This window comes from Phodopus roborovskii, unplaced genomic scaffold, assembly GCF_943737965.1.
Source record: "Phodopus roborovskii unplaced genomic scaffold, PHOROB, whole genome shotgun sequence".
Classification (NCBI taxonomy): Eukaryota; Metazoa; Chordata; class Mammalia; order Rodentia; family Cricetidae; genus Phodopus; species Phodopus roborovskii.
The window spans coordinates 6,175,348-6,197,995 of NW_026126469.1; the positions used below are offsets into that span (position 1 = coordinate 6,175,348).

At 42.0% G+C, this 22,648-nt stretch overlaps 1 protein-coding gene across 1 annotated transcript in view; it reads right to left on the reverse strand.

Annotated features, from left to right (window-relative positions):
• Positions 1 to 2,723: 2,723 nt before the first annotated feature.
• Positions 2,724 to 22,648, reverse strand: part of Klhl6 (kelch like family member 6) — a 43,971-nt gene continuing 24,046 nt past the window's right edge. The window contains exons 3-7 of the mRNA XM_051191130.1: positions 15,826 to 16,275; positions 10,949 to 11,186; positions 6,836 to 7,038; positions 5,418 to 5,631; positions 2,724 to 4,191 (exon numbers count right to left, since the gene is read on the reverse strand). Of these exons, the coding sequence (XP_051047087.1) occupies positions 3,890 to 4,191; positions 5,418 to 5,631; positions 6,836 to 7,038; positions 10,949 to 11,186; positions 15,826 to 16,275 (1,407 nt within the window). The 3' untranslated portion in view covers positions 2,724 to 3,889. The remainder of the gene's footprint in view (positions 4,192 to 5,417; positions 5,632 to 6,835; positions 7,039 to 10,948; positions 11,187 to 15,825; positions 16,276 to 22,648) is intronic.

The following is a 22,648-nucleotide window of genomic DNA, read 5'->3' on the forward strand; positions in this document are numbered from 1 at the left end:
CCCACTTCGCGGAAGCCCCCAATGACTTTTTAAGAGTGATCAACATAGTACTGTAAGTTCATGTGATGTGAGTGCTTTCTAAACTGAATGAAGGGGTGAACTAAGGGCTTCCATGCTTGTGGAATTTCCTCCTTTACTCTTTTCCTTCCTCATCAGGACAGGTAGAAATACCAAAGCTGTGCTTGCCCAGAGGTTTTATTCCCCTGATAGAGTTTGCTTTGAGTGCAGATTATGTGTGCTCATTTCCCAAAGTCACTGAGACCAGAATAAATAGATACTAAGAAGAGAACATGGTGGGGTTTTGGTGAATTTAGCTCAGGCCTGTTTCAGACCAACCTTGGTCTCTACTGCCCCTTAACTTCATCTATACTATATTCCACCAACGAATTGGACCTCATGCTCTGGGTCCATTAGGTTGGAAAAGACAACCAGGTAGCTCAAAAGCCCCACAATTGCCTGCTTGCTGGTCTTGCTCAGACTCATGCTTCAGTTCTCAACATTGGGCCCCTTCCGGCTTCCTTGCTTGGAAATCTTTCCTCTTGCAAGCACGCTCACCAGTTCCAGAATGCCTGTGTTTTCCACACCCTCATCCTCAGCTGCTGACCTCCACCTCCTCCCTGCCAAGGATGCTTGTCACTCCAGGGATTTTGCCTCAACATGTAGCCTGCTATATTCAAATGTCCCTGCTTGGGTCCTGGGCTACTGGCTCTGAGGTAGTCCCCAGCTCTTACCATATTGGTAACATGGATTACAATATTAATTTGGTGATGGTTTTATGGAGTTTTGTTGGTGTTGTTTGGTGTTTTTATTTTATTTTGGTTTGGGTTGTGCCTTATGTAGTCGTTGAGATGAGAAATGCTTCCCTACCCAAACTCATGGTGCTCTATGGAGACGTGGTACAGTTTAGCTGGAGAAAGCATATCAGTGGGTAGGCTTTGTGAGCTCACCCACTTTCAGTGTACTCCCTTATATGTGCTTGTGGTTAAAGATATAACTCTCAGCCTCTGGCTCTGGTTACCTACAGCCGTGCCTCCTCACCGTTGAAAACTTGTCCTCACTAGGATACAAGGTGCATTCTAAGAGATTCATATAAAGTCCCTCACATAAGCTGGAAGGGACAAGTCCCCCAGAGCACAGGGGAAGTGGGGGGGCAGTGAATGGAGAGAGAAGTAGGAGAACGAGAAGGGGAGGAGAGGAAGGTACGTGTGACTAGGAAGATTGAGTCAGGGAGGAATAGAAGACGAGAGGGGAGAGAGAGAGAGAGAGAGAGAGAGAGAGAGAGAGAGAGAGAGAGAACATAAAAGAGGGAGCCAATATTGGTTTGAAGATAAAATTGAACACAAAGAAAGGTCTAGAGACCTACAATACTGCCGCCAACTAACAATTTGAACTTCCGTGAAAAGGCTACCATAAATGCCCTTCCCGGATAGCGAGATCAACAACTAACTTATCCATGAAGCCCTCATCTAGTACCTGTTGGAAACAGAAGCAAACACACATATATAAACACTTAGTCGAACTAGAACCCAGATGCAGATGGAGAGGACAAGACCAGGCTTCAGAAACACATAGAAACACTTTAACTGAACAAGGAGGAGCTAACAGGCCACCAGACTGATTGCTAGGAATCCAGCATGGGACTGACTCAGGCCCCCCTGAATATGGGTCTCAGCCAGAAGGACTGAGCAGTCTAAGGGACCTCAGCCAGGATGTATCCCTGGTGCACAAAAGGATCTTGCGAACACAACCCCCACGGAGGGATAACTGTCCTAACCTAGAGACAGGAGAGAAGCCCTAGTCCTTACTTCACATGACCTGTCAGATCTACATGACCCCAACTGGATGGCATTCCCTTACATATGGAATTGGGGTGGGGGGATGGGAGGGGAGGGTGGTTAGGGTGCATGTGAGAGGGCAGAGAGGGTAAAAGGGAGGGAGGGAGAGAGGGAGGGAGAGAGAGGGAACTGGGATCGACATGTAAAATAATAAATCAAATTAAAAAAAAAGAAAACTTTTCCTCAATGTGAAGTTGATTTAGGTTGCAGTATTTATCACAACAACAAAAAAGTAATGAAAACCTCTTAGAAAAGAAACAGAGTTTAGTATGTATGTGATGCAAAAAAAAAAAAAAAAAAAAAAAAAAACAGTGAAAGGAAATCCAAAGATTAACATTCACAGGGTGACACCAAAGAAAAGCCTTTGGTCTAACCTAGCTTCATCCAACCACAAAAGCATGCTGGGAAAATCCTGTGTTGTATGAACTTGGGTGATTCAACGGGTACTATGGTAGTAACTTACTGGAGCCCTCACGCCAGCCTTTCTCTCCCTTCAAGCCCTATTGGAGGCAGGTGACTGGCCCCTTGCTTCACCTCAGGAATGAAAATACATTTCCACTGAGTTCATTTGAAATTCCTTTACTTTCAGTGAAGGGCTGACTCTGTTTTTTGAGTGGAAACTGAGCCAAGCTGATCTGAAACCCACGCAGGATTTACAGAGGCCCTGAAAACTGAGGTCTGGGAAACTCAGGTCCTGGGAACATAGACTCAAATCCTTGAATCCCATCCAGGAGAAGCTGTTACAGAAGGACACTCTTAGAAGGCCTGGACAACAGTGTAGAGATATCCACAAGAGGTAGGGAGAAAGAGCACAAATAAAACAGAACTTGCAAACCAAGAGGCCAGAGCACCAAATCATTGTGAAGGTAAGGTAATACTTCAAAAATGTTTTTATTTTAATTTTTAATTCAATTTTATTTTTTAATGTGTGTGTGGTATGGATATATTCACAAGTGTGAAGGCCCAAAGTTGATGTCAAATGGCTACCTCAGTCATACTCTACTTTTCACTGCTAAGCCCTCTTCCAGGCAATCATGGTCCATTTTCATTTACTGACACAGGGTCTCTTGAACTGGAGTCACCAACTCTAACTGACCTAACTTCCCAGGTTTCCCTGGAGAATGCCTGTCTCTGTTTCCCAAGCACTGAGATTGCAGGCAGCTACCATGCCTGCTCAGCTTTCATGTGGACTCCAGAGCTCTTACACTGGTCCTCACGATTGTACAGCAAGTACTTTATCCACTGAGCCACCACTAACTGGCTATAGCAAGTGTTCTATCTACTGAGCCACTCCCAGCCACTAACTGGCAGTGATAGTTCTAATCTAAAAAAATGGTTCATCCTATAATCAAAAACAACAGTTACAATGTGGGGGTAAACAGAACACATCTTTCACCTTTTTCAAAACAAATGGACCTTCCCAGACTAGTCCCAACAGAGTCTGATGGGAGATGATCAGAGATGCTGTTGACAAGTGCTCCAAAGGCTGCCAAGACCAGTCAGTGATCTCATACGGACAAGGAATAAGAGGAAGACAGCACAGGAAAACACTTTTATTCCCTTTGCTTCAACAAAGTTGCCAGAAAAAGACACTAGCCAAGTTTGGGGTTGGCATTCGGTTTTCCTCTCTGAGTTAAGCAATGTGATGAGAAAGACACTGACTGACATGGCTAGACCTGGCTTTATTCTGGCTGAGCTACTCGCTCTCTGAGTGACCGGATGAAGATTGGCCTGTCTGAAATTCCTTACTTCAACTCTAAGATAGGCACAATACTATCTGGCAGCAGGTCATTACCATAGTTAAGTGAATTACCATGGATAAATGCCTGGCACAGACCAGGGTAAGTAGGCATGTATGGAATGTTAAACATTACCCTTCATCCTGAGGTAGGTCACACAAGAATTCTCAGATGGTCTGAAAGCTGAAGCTTCCTAGGTGCCCCATGATGAGACTTAAACCCAAGCCAAGCCTGAGATTCACAAGGACCTGAGCAAGCTGGGGTACAGAGTCAGTGCTCAGAGACTTCAGGGTACCTTCCTGATTCCCTTTCCAGTCACACAGACACAGCTCCAGGCACAACCCGCCGGATGTGAGTATATGACTTCCTGATGGTAACGCTGCCATGGTGGGACACTCCCCGTGGCAGGACACATTCCTCCGTCATCTTCTGAGACTCAGGGTCCCAGCAGAGCACAGTGGCAATGACCTCATTCTTCTCATCCCTCCCACCAGTGATATACAGCCTGTTGTTGCAGGGTGCAATGCCACAGCTGGCTCGCTCATGACTGAACTGTGTCACCAAACACCAGCTGTCTTCCAGAGGGCTGTAGGCATAAAGCGCTCTCATGGCACCGCCTGCAAAGAAAGAAACACACATGCTGGGCATCTTTCCCGGTCTTTTCTCCTCAATCACAAGAATTCTACTTCTGATTAGGCTAGACCTGCCATCTTGCCAGAGAAACATAGACCGGTAGCTTTCCTCCCAGAAAGCCTGAATGGATAGCCCCAGGTTACTACTGTGGAGAAACTTCATCTCCTTTACATTCTGACCCAGTGGGAATCTGGTTCTGAAAGATACCTCACTTTGCACAGTTGCAAAAAACATCTTAAGACTGACTCCCTGCAAGAACTCCAGCTGATGCCTTGGGTACCTCACTATGGCTACATTCTGATCTGTGACCCTAAGCACTAAAATCACAGTGGTTATAAAATAATGAAAGGACTGTGCACAGGGACAGTTCATAAAAGTCATCAACCTGACATTAGCTAGGAACAGCATCTCTTTGGAGATTAAGTATGATTGAAGACATAAAGGCTGCCCTTCATGATATTGGACCTTTGAAACCTTTGGGAGCCTGACCACAAACAAAACCCCAAGAGAAATCCAGCAAGGGAGAGCTGCATTTTCCATAATGTATGCCCGTGTTTTATCTCCCAGTGCCTTCCCTGATTAGCCCTGATTAAATTCCCAAAGCTATTTGTATTCTAGCATCTCTTTAATCAGTAGTTCTCTATCATGACTGCCCATTAAAATCAGCTACAGTTTTAAACAACCCAGTTGTCCTATTCACAGACACCCTTCTTACTCTGGCAGAAGGCCTGGCCACTGTAATTTCATAAAGCACTTCCTGGTAATCCTAAGGAATGGTCAGGACTGAAAACTCTAACAATTACTTGTCAACTGTGGCCAGGTTTCCTCTCACCTAAGTACAGGTCCCTAAAACCAAGCAGGAGAGGAACATTCCCATGATCACAAACTAAAATGTACAAACCTTTCCTATTTGTTGAGCACTTGTTACACTGAATGTTTCAATTTCTGTATATTTGCTACCTTTGCAATACAACTTTACTCCCAAGTGACTTCTGGCTTCCTCCACTGTATAAGAGTGTCCATGCTTTGTGTGGCTGTTTCTGCCTCTGGGACATGAAGGGAAATTCCAGTAAGGCCTGGACAAAAACCACCTTCTCTTCCTTTTCAGCCTTATCTCCATCACCCAAGCATTCTCGAAATGATAACATCTGGTCTCCCAGGTGACCATGGGGTTCAGGGCTACAGATGTAAGAAGTCATCACTGACTCACCAACAACATAGATGTGATCCTGGAAACTCACTGCATTGATGCATTTAGCTTCTACTGGCATGGGTGACTTAAAAATCCATTTATTGGTAGAAGGATCATAACACTGAGTCTTGTCTGTAGCCAGCTTCCCATTGGGTCCTCCTCCAATGACGTACAGCTTCTTCTTGTGGCTAGCAGCCGCAAAGGAACTGACATGGACAAGGAGGGGTGCAGCCTGCAGAGGCAGAGGGCACAAGAAGTCAGTGTGCTGCTCAGATTGCTGGAGAACACACACTTGGGCACGCTCTGACTGAAATGACAAAACCCACAGCTCCCAATAAAATGCAGAAACAGAACCCACTATCTCTACAGACTCTGGGAAGCCCGGAGCAAGCTGTGTCTCTATTGTTCCTGGTTGTTTATCCCAGAGACCAGCTCTTAGGAAAGGAGGGATGCAGGCAAGAATAAATATCTATGTATGTGAAGCCAATATATTCATAGTCATTCAGTGGTCAGTTATGAGGTGCTTTAAAGTTATGCGCATGTGCAGATTCTCTCACTCTAGGGCAGCACTGCCTATTTGGGAATTAAACTAGATTTGTGTTTGTGAAACCTGTGAACCCAAGGATGATAACAGAGACTTCCAAGGGCCTCTTGTCAATTGGCATAATTCTTTAGTTTGGAGGACTAAGTGATGGGACTTGATGATTAGAGACCATCTTGGACCTATCCCCCACAGGGTCATCAGTCTTAGCTGGATGTCATGGCAACATGATAACCTTTCCTTGTGCTTACAGTGACCACAGTTTAAACTTCCTGTATGCTCTGACAATAAGAAAGAAAATCTGTGCTTCAGAATGATCTAGAAATGTTGGAAATAATATTGTTTTCTTATCCTGGGGCAGTTTTTAACCAGAGATGGCGTTGTTAGAGACTTGCACAAAGGCCTGTAAATGGCTCGTCCTTAGTGAGGAAATAAATTCAGCCTGACTTCTAATCATAACCAAATGACCCTGGGTTCACAAATGGTGGAGGAAATGGATCATCTGGTTTCTGGCATGAAGAGCTGTAGGACAGAAGGCATCTTAGGAGACAGACTGTGGGCCAGGACATGAAACCAATGGAGTTAACCATCTTAAGGTAGCCTCAGCCTCCCTTCATAGTTGGGGCTCTGGCTAGCACAAGACAAGACAATGCCCACACAGAGCCCTGCCACCTAGAAAAATGTTATTACTGGAATTGGATCAGTAATGTTGACTCATGGCTCATAGGAAGAGAAAAGCTCAGAACCAAGATGTCTATAGAAGCAAAGTGATCAATCACTAGCCACCACGATAGGCACCATCAAAGTTATCAATTATTAGCCACCACCATGGGCAGGGTTTTTCTTTTGTTGTTGCTTAAGCTTTGAAATTTCTCGTGGAAACAGTCTCCCATACCTCTGACCAGCAGTTGTGGAAGGGGTCATAAGTCTCCACATTGTTGATCCTTTGTAAGCCATCAAAACCCCCAATTACATAGACTTTGCCACCCAATACGACCATCTTATGCCTCCAGCGGCCTATGTTTAAATATTCAATCTGAATCCATTTGTTGATTGAAGAATTATATTTCCAAACATCATGCTGTGTTTCTTTGCCACCTACAAGAGATACAAAGGTTTTAAAATCATCGAGCAAATGTCTCAAAATACAGTTTTCCCTGAGCAGTCTCCAAACTCTAAAAGTACTAAATCCTTAGCAGAGTTCCAGCTAAGAGAAGATAAGGGAAACTCTGAAGGTCTGGTAGGAGTGACAAAACAAACTCAAAAGAGTGAGAAGACACAAAGGCCAGAATGGTGGACTGTACCTCTAAGGCTCAGGAATCGGGGCCAAGTAAAAGGAGAAGACTTCAGTGGGGTCAGTGTGGGTGGGTGGGAGCCAAAGAGTCTAATCCAGTGTTTGTGCCCCCAAGAAGCCGGTAATAAGGTTGAGCAAGAATGGTAGGGCATTGACAGCTAGATTAGAAGGTATTTAGGTTCTAAGTGTATTTATTCATTCATTCATTCATATATTTATTTATTTAAAAAAAAAAAAAAAACCTTGAAGAAGAAACAGTGTGGAAGAAGTTACCAAGAGATCTCACAAGATAATTTGCCCTTACATCTTTAATCTGTATAAAAGTAGTATAAAGATTTACCTCTAGGTGGAGACAAACCTTTGCCTCCTCTCAAGGGTTAATCCGGTGGGGCAGCCTGGGATCTGGCCTGGGGATCCTCCCTGGGAAGGCAGGTCCACCTTAGGACAATGGTCTTTTCCTTTCCAGAATTCCCACCCTAGTGCACTCCGGGAGTCAGGCAGCTGCCAGCACTGAACCTCAGTTAGGTGGGGCTGCCTCTGCTGCCTTTCTGAGGTCCGACTCTTTCTAGTTTCTCCATTCTGTCAGATGCTGGCCAGGACTTTCTAGTGTTTTAAACTCCATAACAAATGATTTGGGATTCTGCACTCTTCCCAAAGCTTCCCCACCCCCACCCCAACCCCCTCGGAGCTGCCTGCACTGGCTGACCTTCCGCTGTTTGCTGTCTTATCTAAAGGAGCAAGACTTTTGTTCTCCCTGCTTCCAGGCAGCTGTGAGAGAGTTACAGCTTTCCTGGGTTTTACTTTTAAACTGTAGTAATTAATTGTCCTTGAGTCTGTTCTTAAAACCTCTTATTAATAAGACCAAGAACACCAAAGAAAGAGCAGACTTCCTGGGTGATATCTGGTGGGTCTTCTGGGGCTCCCTGAGAGTAAAGGGCCCCAGAAGGCAGTAGGCCTTGTCCTATTTTTAATTAATTTTATTATGAAAATATGAAATGCTTACAATTGATCATTTGAGGGTGAAATGAACAATGTTTACAACAATTTTCTTAAAACACAAAATTATGATGTCTAGGTTAAAGGTACATGCTTGTGAATTTTTATAGAGGCTCCAAGACTGCCCCCCGCCCCACCCCAAATAAAGAACAATGGCACAATGATGTAGCCAGCATGGCAGGAATGAAGACATTCTAAAGAGGCACTTGTGTCCCTCAATCCTATTCTACTACTAAAATGAAACCATGGACCCAAGAAATGAGAATTTCTCCAAGCTGAGAGCAAAGCACTGTCCGGGGTGAGGGAGTTGTCTGCCACAAAGAGATTTCACAGTTCTAGCAACTGTTGAGACAACCTTGTCAGGTAAGATGGAAGCCCAGCCAAAGGCAGGGTCTTGATGGACAGACAGGACCACACCTTAGTGGTCCTTAGGACTGCTTGCTTAGTTGATCATGTCCTTGGCCCTCTAATCACACATTACTCTCACTAGGTACAATGGTACCCAGCAATCCAGAAGCAGAGGTGGGGAATCTCTATGAATTTGAGGCCAACCTGGACTACACAGAGAGTTGTAAGACTGCCAGGGCTACTTAGTGAGACCCTGTCTCAACAAAACAAAGCAAAGCAAAACAAAACAAAAGCCTGTAACTTCATTTGAGGGCCTCAAATATGAACCTGAGCAGGATCACTGGATCATTTTTGTCTCTCTTTCCAATATGGCATCATTGAATAAATCTCTTCTTTCTGTTCTTTACTATTAATTTGGCTGTTTTAATTGGCTTTTACTACTAATTACTGTTTTAACTGGCTTCTTGGGTATAAATGTGGCCAAACCTGGCTCCTTAGTGTACAAACTGTGTCCCTGAGTTTGGTGAGTGTCACTGTTCAGTTCCTTGACTGTGGAGGGGCTGCTACATAATTTCAAATATATAGAAATTATTAAATGACCACTTGGAGACAAGTTAGATAGCTACATCACTTTACATTTAAAACAACTTCCAATTATGACTTGGAGAAGTAACTAGAGAGATGAACTTGGGTGATTTGGAGAACATGACATGAAAATTAAATTAGAATCACATTGGAAAGAAAGTGGTTGTAAATATATAAATCAAAGTTAAAAGACAACCAAAATCTAGAGGGAAAGTATTTACACCACAAAGCAAAGGACATTTAACAAGAGATGCAAAGAATTAATAAGAAAAAGACAATCACAAAACAATAGAAAAACAGCCAAAGGATATGAGCAGACATTTTAAAAGAAATACAATTAGCTGATAATTATATGAAAATATACTCAACATCACTAAAAATCCAAGAGTGTAATGTATATATTCTAGTCTATTATGTCAGAAATAATTGGTGATAACAATTGTTATTAAGGATGTAGAAAATGGGCACTGGTAAACTATAAAATACATGTGCACTGGAAGAGATCAATTATGATCACCAAACCTGTTCTTCCTTCCTGGATGCATAACTAACTACATTACTAACCCCACATCTATTCTAGGAAGAAGGGGCACACTTTTGGTTCCTGCTACTGGACTATTTGTGACTTTTGCAGGCTAAGCTTTATGGAATAGATGTTTCTTCTCATTCGGGCCACGTATGGGAGATAGCAGAATCACAAATCAGAAGGAACATGAGTCCCTGAATACGTTGAGTGATGTGCTCCAGACCCTACTATTCCTACACACACTGCATCCATTCATTAAGTGGAACTCAGGACTTGTTTAACAGCTAATACTATGTATCTTAACAATATGAAAATATTTAATAAAAAATATTAAAACATGGGGAATTGTCATGAATCTAAAAACTGCCATATTTTACTTTTTATTCTCTGTATTATTCAAATCATACAGTATTTCTATAATAAAAAGAAACTTATAGCCTAATCTTTATTATGAACAGACTTGGAGGACAGCTAATATTACCCTCTGGAGGACACTAAATACACAGGAGCAGGAAGGGAATGTTTGCATCATCCTTTTGATATGAATGAGAAGGACCTGAACTTAGTCCCTGGATTGTGATCCTGTCCAACATCAGGATATAACCTGCATTGTATTCTAGAGCCACTCAGAGCCTTGTTTTCTCTTACTTCATAATTTGGCCTCCTTTGCTGTGACTGGCAATTGCATGTTCCTAAAATGTAGGTTCACCTACTAAGCAGTAAACATGACAGAGACTGTGTAATTCAAAAATGTCTACTGAGCATTTTCATTGCTAGGTACAAGGAGTGTTAACTCTCATGGAACTTCAAGTCTAAAGAGAATGCAAGCACACATAATTGTTAATGATTAAGCAACAACTTAGCAATGTATACGTGTTTGTATCACTTCAGTAGACATGTATCTCGGAACCTCTAAGAAATTTGGGAAGGTCGGATTTGTGGGAGGATAAGACATTTCATTACCCTAGTTCTATACCCACATCAGTGCCCTGAACCTGTAACAGACTAAACAAACCCTAACATCACTCTTTTTGTTCCTCCATGAGGGGTGGAACTGTCTGTGCTGCTCACATTACAGTATTTATCAACTGATAATGTTTCCTTCAAGATAAAGACCACCTAAGCTCTTGGTTCCATATCCTAACCCAAAGAGCTAGACCACTGTGAACACACAGACATTCTTGCTGAGCAGTTGGTTTTCACTGAGGAAAATGCAGAATGCTATTGGAGAAATGCTTTAATCCTAGCCTTCTGCTTACCTGAGATGTAGACCTCATTTTTTAATGTCACACAGGCAAACTCCACCCACTTCTTATTCTCACTCTCCAGCTCATGCTCTGTCAGTGGGAGCTTGGCCACCTCCAGGCGACTGCGCCTCAGGGGATCCAGGCAGGTTACCTCTGCCACAAATCGTTCATCTTTTGTGCAGCCACCAATAATCATGAACACTTCAGATTGGAACTCATGCATCCTGGGCTTGGTGCGCTCTGAAATAATCTGGAAATCAATGAGAGGGTATGTAGGCAAAAAGAGCACAACATGACAGTTCACAGAGCTTGGGCTGTGGAACCACAGAAGGTAGGTCCCAATTTTCACCTCCACCATTGCTGGCCTTGTGACTATGACTTCATCACCTGTATAATAACTATTTGATCATAACTACCCAGTAGGATTGTTGTATTAAATGATACAATACATGAAATGTGATGACCCAGGACCTGCTGTATAATAGGTACTGAATAAACTGTTACCTATCATTTGTGTTGCTATTTTAAAACAAGAGTCTGCTTGCCATCAAATGCACTTCCTTACTCTTTTACCTGCTCTGAAACCTGAACTTCTGGAATTAAAGTCAAAGTTAACATTTATGCAATGCCTATTGTAAAAAAGAAATTGTAAAAAAGAAAGAACATGGTGGCAGGTCCATAGGAAGTTGCTGACACATGTCATCCTTCAGAAGGCCTTAACTGGGGGGGGGGGGGTAGGACGGAGGCGGGGCTAGAAGGGATGACAGAATTTCAGGTCCAAAGAAGAGCTTCCTTAGGAGAAATACAGCATTGTGACCACAGATAGCCATAATAGGGCCTTAGAGGTAGGTGTGTGTGTGTGTGTGTGTGTGTGTGTGTGTGTGTGTGTGTGTGTGTGTAGACAGAGACAAAGTGCCTTTGCTTCAAATCCTAAGAGGAAAGGATGTTTCTGACTCATTGGTTTCCAGGAAATGGGCAAGTATCACAGAGGTACTAAGTCTGTCCTATCATACCTGCCAAGTGGCACAGAACAGGCAGTAGGAAGGACCAGAAGCTTGTCTTGCTGGTACAAGGGGGTGGGGCTGCCAGGCTGCAGCATACATAGCATGCTTTCCTTCCTTATCATTTGTTTGTCCCAGAGAGAGAGCTGGGTAGGGGCCTCCTTTTGGGGGAAAGAAACAGTAAGAGGGTCTGTGTTCTAATACTTACTATACACCAAGCCCTGGGCCAAGCACACTATATACTACTACAGTGATGAGTCTATGGTAATGGTCACTGATACTATTGACATTCTCTAGTAGAGAAGAGGGGCCTTTATCTGGGAATCCAACCATTATTTGTCTCCTGCTCTCCTCCAGCTGCAAGTGATTTTGGGAAATTCTACAGTAAACAGGAAGTTGATGGTTAAGTGAAAATGAGACTCATGATGTAGTTTTCATAATGTCATCATCCATAATAAGGTAAGACTTTTCAGTGATGCAGCTATTTGGGGTCACCACTTACCCACACTCTATAAGAAAGGATAATAAACTACTCAGCTCATCAAGTTGAACTTCAGTGGAATCATTACTTTGGTCTGTCATTAGTGCCCTGTCCAGAGTGAATCTGGTAGTTTGTGTCTCCCCAAGAAAAGTTAACAAAACATCAGCTAATACCCCACCTCTGCTTTTCCATCAATTTTGTTTGTTATTTGTTTTTCTATGCCAAAGAGCCAGATCCAGTAAATTTTGCATCCCTGGTTTTTGAGTTTGCACTGTGGCCATAACATTTGTAGCAGGTCTGTTAGTTGTGAGTTCAAAGGAAGAGTGAGGAGACATGTGACAATATACATCCTCATTAATGTACTGAGCCTGAGAGGATGAACAATAGAAAGTCGATTGACTAAGGATGGGAGCAGTGGGCCAGAGAGCTTGGAGACACTTGAAGAAACTAAGTGAGTAGGTAGGATATAAGCAGTGAGTTGGCACCAAAGACAAACATCTCTTCTATGCACCTTTCTTCCCAATATTAGCCTGGTTTATGTCCCCAAACTTTCCCTCCCCATAGCCAAGGCACAACCTCTAACAGAAGCTTGTCAGCTTTGTTCACTGACCATTCCAGTACTGCAGGCGATGCTTCACAGACAGACTTGTAATTAACTATGAGGACAGCCCTTTTTCTCTAATGGATTCTCAGCACCAACAGTTTCTGGGTCTTGTGGGTTTCTATGAGTTGATGGGATGGGTGGGTGGATGGATGGATGGGTGGGTGGGTGGGATGGATGGATGGAATGATTGATGGATGGGCAAGACAAGTAACCAAGGTCCCTGTTATGGACTAATTTTTATAATACAAATCACTATGGTACCCAGTCTCCACAATGGCCTCAAGTAATGTCTTCCTCCCAGAACTAAAATCCCTGTAGTTCCTTCCATACTGTTCCAGAATCAGCCTCTCTAACCAGAAGTAATGTTCTACCAGACTACCAAAAGTACTAAAGCTTCCATACTGGTTGCTTTCTTAGTCTCTCAGATAATTTGCTCTGGAAGAATGCCATCTGCTATGTAGATGCCCACATGGTTAGAAACCACAGCATCAAACCAATATCAGCAAGGAACTGATGCCTACTCACAATTCCTTGAGTATCACCGTGTGAATGTTCTGATCTCATTTGAACTTTAAGACTGCTGAAATCTAAGCCAATGGATGATAGACAGGTCAGCACCTAATAAGAAACTTTAAGTCAGAGCTAGCCAACTAAACCAAGCCATTGCATTTTCTTCTTTTCCTTTTGCAGTGCAGGACTAAACACAGAGCATCGTGACAAGAACTATGCCATGGATCCTCATCCCTCTCTGCTGCTTTCAACTGTGAAGTTGTAGGATAATTCATTATGTAGTGACTCCATATGGGTAATGATGGGAGAAAGGAAGATCTCAAAGCAATGTCCTCAACTGTCTTTAAAAAACTAGAGGGGGCAGGTAAGTTCAGAAAGTAAACAGAAAAAAGAACTCTATCAGGATCAAAGTAGAAAGAAAATCATATAGAAAAAAATAGAGAAAATAAAACAAAACCAGAAGTTAGTTTATTGAGAAAAATCAACAAAATTTATAATACATCTCACCAGAGCAATGTGGGGTGGGGACACAAAGAGCCACTATTCAAGATGCTATGTCACCACAGTTTCTAGAAATAGAAGAGATCCATATCACTACATAGTCTATAAATAGTACTAATGAAGAGGGGAAATTACTAACAGCTTTATGCCAACAAATCCTGCTACTTGTATGAATGTAGAGATTTTCTGCAACTCCATTTGCAAAGAAACAGACAACCTGGGCAGCACTGTGACTATTAGCGGATTGTGATTTGAAGTGAAAACCTCCTCTCTCAAAGAAAACCCTGGATTGCCCAAGCCCTATAACACCAAACACTCAGGATACCTGTGATTAATAGACAAGTAGCAAGCAGTTCTAAAACCAACCAAGGAGCATAGAGATCCACACACATAAAGGAACCGAGGAATTGCAGACAGATATTATTCTTGAACAACTCTGGGCTGTTTCTACTGTAGCCTGCCTATGAAGTTTGGAACTTTTGCATAATGATAGGCACATGTGAGGTTTCATACCTGCACATCAACAGCAAACTCTCCCTATGTTATGGCTTCCTGGTGAGCCTGCTCCTCCACTAATCCCAGCCTTGCCTTTACAAGATTCTGAGTTAAAAAAAAAAAATCTTCAGAAATTGCAAAGGCGAACAGGTAGGCACAAATGCTTTCTTGGTGCTGTCCATAAACATCATCATTCACAATACACCAGGGATTTATTCTAAGGCCTAGAGATGAAAAGCCCAGTAGTACCCAGTTCCTATTATAATGAGTTACACATTTAGAATATTTACAAGATGATGAATGCAATGGTTACCATGAATCATTTGATGTCATGACCAAATATTGAACCGATGGCCATAAGAACACAAAGGATTCTCGGAAGAAGGTAACCTTGAATTAATTTTTGGACTAAAAGCAGAAGTTAGGTAGAGGAAGGAAAAGAAGGAAGCATTTAGACAGCATCTGCCTTGTCCTGAAGGCTGGAAAAAAATCCTTTAGAGGAACTGGATACAGTATGTCAAAACCACAGCAGAATGTATACATCAACAATTAAAGAGACAGAGACTATGAATTTGAGCATAAGGGAGATACAGGAGAAGAGTTAGAGGGAGGAAATGGAAAGTAATGTAATTATATTTTAAGTAAAAAATTTATGTTAAATTTGTATTTAATTTTTAAAAGCAATTACACGCAGGAGAAATGGGGGTTAAATGATGCCAGAGACCTTGGCAGGAGGTATTTTGATGGAGCAGAGCTCAGGGAACTTTAGGAGAAAGAGTGGATGTCTTCCTGAAAGTGATGGAGAGCCAATGAAAAAGTCAGGCTAGCAGCAAAGTTTACACCTGCGTCTTCTGTCATCCCAGGAGTGGGGATGAATTGGAGGGAGACTAGACCATGAACACAGTAATGAGGTCTAAGGAATTTCCATAATGATGAGACTCGGGATCTGGGCAATGTCAGAATAAAAAAAAAAAAAAAAACAGATAAAAAATTCTCACAAGAGTGGGAAAATTTAAGGAATAGAACTCTTTCAAAATGGTGATTGGATAGGTTCACATGCAACTGGGCAGAGGAGACATGTGACAGGCACAGTGCCAGAAGGTTTCCATTTCTCACCTAATCCTCCCAACAGCTGTGTGAAAATGTAGTAGCATTCCCATTATACAGATCAGGAACACCCAGCTTCTAAAATGAATTGTCTCCTCTACTTGTTGGCCTGAGGATTTGTGAGCAAGGGTCACTTGCACTACTGAGAACCCTGGCTAACTCCTTATTTTGCTGATGAAATCCAACCTACCTCATTGCCAGAAAGGTGGTACATCCGGGCTTCCTGAAGCAGTGGGAAGACCTCGGGACACTGTCTAATGAGAGGGTCTGCTTCAACCATCTCCACAAAGTACCACGGGTCCAGAAGTGGTAAGCGCACATTCTCCAAAACACAAGGAAGTAGGCAGAGTCTCTCTGACTGTTTGTGCCGGACCCAGTTCATCACTGTCTCAAACACTTGAGCCTCCTCAGTCACACAAAGGTCATCACTCTTCAAGATGTGATACAAGGTATCCACCGGGAGTTCCAGGAACTCCTCAGAGTTCAGAATCTGAACGAAGTTTTGAATGATGTAACTTTGAACTTGCATCTTTAAACCTTCCAAGGAGTGTGTATCTGCCAGTCTCAGTATTCCAATACAATTTTCTGGGTTCAAGGCTTCTGTGAGGAAGGTGGCACAGGCATCCACCAGCTGCAGAAACTAACAGAAGGGTAGAGAGTCAGATCAGTAAGTGATTAGCCCACAAAACTATTGATAGTGAGCTTTGTGTGCCAGCAAAAACTTACAAACAGCTTAAATGTCCAACAGTACATTGATATAGCCAACAACTTGATGAATAATTTAAAAACATCTTATAAGATTACATTAAGTTATGTGGAAATGTGATACATTGCATTCATTAAATCTGATCAAATGTCTAGATTTATTTTTAATTTTTTTGTTAGTGCTGGGGGTGGAAGATTTATTTGTGTTTATTTTGTAGTGCTGGGGGTAGAATACACAGCATTGCATGTGCTAAATAAATGCCCTGCCATCAAGCTATTTTTCCTAATTTTAAACCTCTAGATCCAATCATCAGTTTACTGAAAAAAATATAGAAGTAAACATGACACCATAAATACACATTCAGCCACATCTAGATGGTGGGAAACTCCATGGAGCAACTGATTTAATTTCTTCTGTAAATATGCTACAAGTACAAAAAGGGAGAGATTGGGGGGGAATAAAACAAGAGCTCTGCCTATATCCATAAGTCTATGGGCAGCACAAATTGGATTTAGTTGGACATTTTTAAAAGGAGGGATCATGAAGTTTGGGGGAGGGATGAAGGGTTAGGATGGATTCTGAAGGAGTTAGAGGGAAAATGGGATATAAATATGACCAAGAAACATTATATGTGTAAATTATCAAAGAATAAGTCAGGCAGTGGCACATGCCTTTAATCCCAGCACTTGGGAGGCAGAGGCAGGTGGATCTCTGTGAGTTTGAGGCTAGTCTGGTCTACAGAGCAAGTTCTAGGACAGGCTTTAAAGCTACACAGAGAAACCCTGTCTTGAAAGACCAAAAATAAAATCAAAGAATAAAAATATTAAAGATTTAAGAGATATGAGCTTACTACAAAGTATGAACAATATTGAGTTGCTTGAGACAAGCAACGAATTAAGTCAGAGAAATGCTAACAAGCACAAATATCTGGAAACATGAAAAATTATTATTATTAATTTTAGGGGCAATAATGGTCTTATAGTTATTTTTAATAAGAATCTTTATCTTTTGAGCTAGGGTGACGGCTCAGCAGAAAAAAAGTGCTTGTTAGTCAAGCTTGATGACCCAAGTTCTGATCTCCAGAACCCACATAAAAAGCCAGGTGCAGTGGTGTAAGCATCTGCTACCCCAGCACTCCTTATGAGAACACTAAGACAGGAAGATGGCTTGTAACACGCAGCCAGCCTGTCTGGTTTATGAATCAGTGAATACACCGTGTCTCAAACAAGGTGAGATGTGAGGACCTAAATGTTGTCCTCCTACTCCACACTCAGGTTACAGCATGCATGTACCTGCACCCACACACAAGAACGTGTACCTCACGCCTTTCTCCCTCCCTCCCTTCCTGTCCCTTCCTCTCTCCATCTCTTACACACACACTCTCTTTCTCTCTTTAAAAAAAATTTGCCTTTTAAAGATATGCCTGCAATACTTTCAAACTGAAATGAGAAAAGTAGTCTACTGTGAGCAAAGAAAACTATTATATAAGCATACAAAAGGACTCAAAGATTATGGATTGAAATATTATGTTTAAATCTTGTGTACCACATATATTGTGGTAAATAAAGCTAACATAATCCACAGCACCCAAATCCCAAGAGCCAGGACCCAGAGTAGTAGGAAAACCCTGACTGAAATCTACTGGCCCAAAACATGTCAGGACCACACAAAGCCTCTTAAAGTGTGGGAGGTAGCCCATGAAGCTGTCATTCATACTCAGCTGACAAAAGTAAGTCATGATGCAAACTCTGCCACCAAAGGACAATAAATCTCCATAGAAACTGATTCTACAAGGGAATACAGCTTATAAAATACTGCAATTTAAGACATCATACTAATCTAGCTATGGGAAGTTTTCTGTCTTCGGTAATGTGTTATTTATCCCTCCCCCAATGAAATACTATCACTTTTGTAATTGAAAAAAAAAGTTAGTTTGTAAAAAGTATTGGTTGGCTCCATATTTCATTTTAACTCTGTCATCTTCCTCAAGAGGATATGGGCTTAATGTTTGGACACTGGCTTAATGTGTTTACAAGTCACAAAGCACTGTCATAGCCATTGTGTTCAGTGCTCATTTCACAGACCACATCTCACATGCATTGTCAGTCCACTCTTGTTCTCCAGGGCTCTGCTCTGAACAAGTCTGCTCTCCTAGATCTCTCTTTGTCCCCTGAGTTCACTAGGTCACAGGCTCAGTAAGCTTTAGTTGATCATTTAAGGGGAAGGAAGGAGGAGGTCACAGGGAAGAGCCAGATGAGAAAGCCCCTCTGAAGGCAAGCAATGGTAAGAGATATGGTGACAGGCCTGACAAGGGGAGTGTGGTATGCCAAGGACAGGTTCTGGTGACAAGGGGGGACAAGAGCTGTGGGTATAAAAAGGGGTGGGGCAGGAGTGGTCTTGTTACTTATTTTGAACTGTTGGAATGTACCCTGTAGCGTGTATCCCCCACTTTCAGGGTTATTTCCAATCACAAAACATGATTTTTCCTTATCAGACTATATCTTCCAAATGATTATATAAAAAATGTTTCTTTGAGAGCTAACACAAGGCTGAAAAAGACTGAGTTGGCGTTGCATCCTTCTGCTCTGTCTGTGGGTTCCACTGCCAATAGCTCTGCCCCTTGCTTGAGGAACTGTGAAAATGGTTGAGCTGAGAATCCTAAACCAAACTGTTTTCTTGACTTTTGTATCTTTTTTGAGTTTTTGATTTATATTTTAGTAGCCCAAAGTGGCCTTAAACTCTTAATCCTCCTGCCTCAGCTTTCCAAATACCAAGATTACAGGCTTGTGCCACCACACCCAGCTCTGGGAAATTCTATGAGCTATTCTTTGTCATGGCAATATAATGAAGGATGTGCTTCACCCTGGGCATTTTAGTTCTGGGTAAATAACTGTATAAATAAAAAGCAGAATAGGAAAAGTAGAGAAACCCCTCTCCATGAACCTCTTTCTTACAGGCTGGCTCTTCCCAGTGGCTTCTCTAACTCTCTGATATGGGTCAGTTCCATGCCTTCTAAGAATAGCCTCATTGTAGAGGTGCCTGTAATAGCTTTGCCCAACCACGTTTAGCAACTCAGAATGATCTAGGTCATGATTTTGTTTTTATTTCAGCAATATCTACGACAAAAGTCTGACAGCAGAAAAGTTGGGAAGGCCAGATAGAGGCAGCAAACATTTGTTAGGCATCTGGAGTACACTAAGACCCACGTGCTTCTTCATCTGCCACTTTACTTAGCAAACTATTTTTAATAAATGTCCTTTATTTGATTAGTAAAAAGAGGGTATTCAGACTACATTTATAGAGAGGAAGAAATATGAAATAGAAAAGTCAGAGTAAAATAATAGCTCCTGAAGTCACATAGCAGGTGGCAAGATGGCCTTTTAGATGCCTGCTTGCTAACTACAGCGGCAAGCTTGCACTGTTGAGCTAACCAAAAGCCAGGAGAATCTCAAGAGCTCTTATGACCACAAGGGTAGGTAGGTTTCTCTGACTGCCTAAGTTCTCCTAAAATATGTGTCAACAAGCATTTCAGAGTGATCCAACCAGCAGCTTGGAATTTGCTGGCATAAAGGCAATTGTGAGAACAAGAAATTGCTTTTTATATATTTGCCTCTGAATAAAAATTTTCAGCATGCTGTTCCACAAACTTGGTTTCTAGAACCAAACCAAGATAACAAATAATGGCAACAGGTAGCTAGTTTCCTGTTTAGAGGGATATGTGAATTAAAGGCTACCGTAAACACCTGACTCTTTGACAGGAACTCCTAAAATACCACCAAAGAGACATGACCACACAGGAACTCCTAAAATACCACCAAAGAGACATGGCCATCGTTCCCATTCCCATAAGAAATGTCTGCCTTTAAGAAGCCATTTGCAGGTCTTTTTTTGAGGAGGACCTATTCAGAGTTTTCACTCATTAAAAAAAAAGCTTTCCATTTTGTGTGTGTGTGTGTGTGTGTGTGTGTGTGTGTGTGTGTGAGTGTGTGTTGTTCTCACAGTGCGGTTGTTCTCACAATTAATATCCTACTCCTACTCTGAGAGAAATACATAGTTGACACCAGGCCTTCTGAGATGCTTGACTGTGGAACTGTTTTCCAAACACTCAACTCTACCACACCTGAGTCTCATAGGAACATTACAGATACTTCAACAAAAAGAATATAGCTGAAAAAAAAAAAAACAACAACAAACCAAGCAAAAACTCATCACCAGGTACACACAGCCTAATGAAGTAACACATGAAAAGTCAATGTAACGTAATTCCTCCTAAAATTACTAATTCGACAGAATGGCATCAGTGTGGCTGAATTAAATGAAATCCCAGACAGAGAACTCAAAAGAGTGATTATAAGTATGTTCAAAGAAGAAAAGAAACACCTAAGTTAGGATACAAAGAGACGAATAAAATAAGGAAAATGGTGTGCTTCTGGGCACACTTGCTGGCCAAGGAAGTAAAGGGTGTGCTCTGCTGACAGCTGGAACATACACAGTGCTCCTTATTCACCCCAGATAGTGAAGTTACAAGCTGCAGGATGTCCTGCTCTGATACAGGCTCATCCAAACACTTCATGAACCCTAGCTCTGAAGATCTGAAGGTCACTGCAGCTCCCCCAGCACACAGCAGAACTGAGTCTAGGGGGCTAGGAAGAACTAGAAAGAAAACTGGCTCAGCAGGATGACCCAAGGTGGTTTCCAGCACCCTCATCAGTCAGCTCACAACTGGAGTTACTCTAGGCACAGGGTATCTGACACCCTCTTCTGGTTACTGTGGGCATGGACACACGGCACACACACTCAGATAATACACACATGCTAATAATAAAAATACTAAAAACTACATTTAGAAAGAAAAGTAGATCTTTTTTACTCTGTGAGACCTGCTTAGAAGCCTTGATGACCACTCCAAACTTTGTCACCCCAAACAATGAAATTTGTTTTCATTGAGCTTCTACTTTGGTACCAGATATTGTTTGTAACAATAAACGCCATAGCTATTACTGTTGCCACTTTTCCCACCTTTAGACAAGTCAGCAACCCTGCCTTCATCCCATTAAAGGAAATTAGCATGAAAATAACAAGGACTGCTAAAGCTTGCCTGACCAAGGGTCACTCTGCTAAAGGTTATAGGCCCATAAGTTCAGAAGCCCTCTTGACACTGAAGGGGATGAACTACAAACACTGAATATGAAGTTGGTGAGTTCTTTCTCTCTATAAGGAAGGATGGTGTCCTGTCAATCAAAGGGGCTGACGGTTAGCAGAGAGAGATGGTCAGGGCAGTATTAACTGACTAGGGGACATTGCCAGAAAATCAGCCCAGCTGGAAATAATTGGCCTGGAATCTTCAGGATGCCCTGGGGAACTGAGCCAATGAAATTAACTAAACTGGTGGCAACCTGTTACTCAGAATTCATCAGTGCTGCTTTGTAGTGGATTTTCTATTTCCTTCCCATGATCCTGTGTAGATGGAAATTTCTGTTCTGCCCAGTCCCTGCAGCCATTCCTTCCCAAATATATACACAGAGGCTTATATTAATTATAAACAGTTTGGCTAATGGCTCAGGCTTCTTCTCTTAATTATTAATTAATTTCTATTCATCTGTATGTTGCCATGTGGTTTTTGGCTTACAGGAGAATGCCCAGTTAGCCTACCTTCAGGGTAGCTACATGGTGTCTCTTGTCCCTCTCTGCCTTCCTTTTCCCAGCCTCCTCCTAGTCTGGTAGCCCCATTTATGCTTCCTGCCTGGCTACCTCCTGCTTTTCCATTGGTTGAAACAGCTTTATTCATCAGCCAATTAAAAAAAGTATTCACGGCATACAGAAGGACATCACCTATCAGTCCTGTCTTTTGTCAGACCTTATAAATCCCTCCCTGACTCTAGCTTCAACAGACCTAATCCCACTGCCAAAAATCTTGTACCCTGAATCCTTCAGAGATGCTTACATTCTCAGACTTTGGGTTCTGTTCCCTTCAACCACCAAGCTAATTATGACACAAGCAGATAGTACCTCTATAAGAACTAAACCATACACAAGATTTTATATTTATCCCTGGTCCCTGGAAGTGACCTGGCCTACCCCTGCACTCTGTTTTTTTACACATATAAACAATGAAACAACATTAATACAATGGAATCAAGTTCAATAGTATGATTCCAGACCTACACAAAGATGATAACTTAGATAGGACCCTTGTTACAATTATTGATGCAACTAATATTATCCATAGTCTAATTATTTTATGAAGCTAGTATAATTACTACACTCACAGGAAGCAAACATTATAGAATAGAAACTAATTACTTCT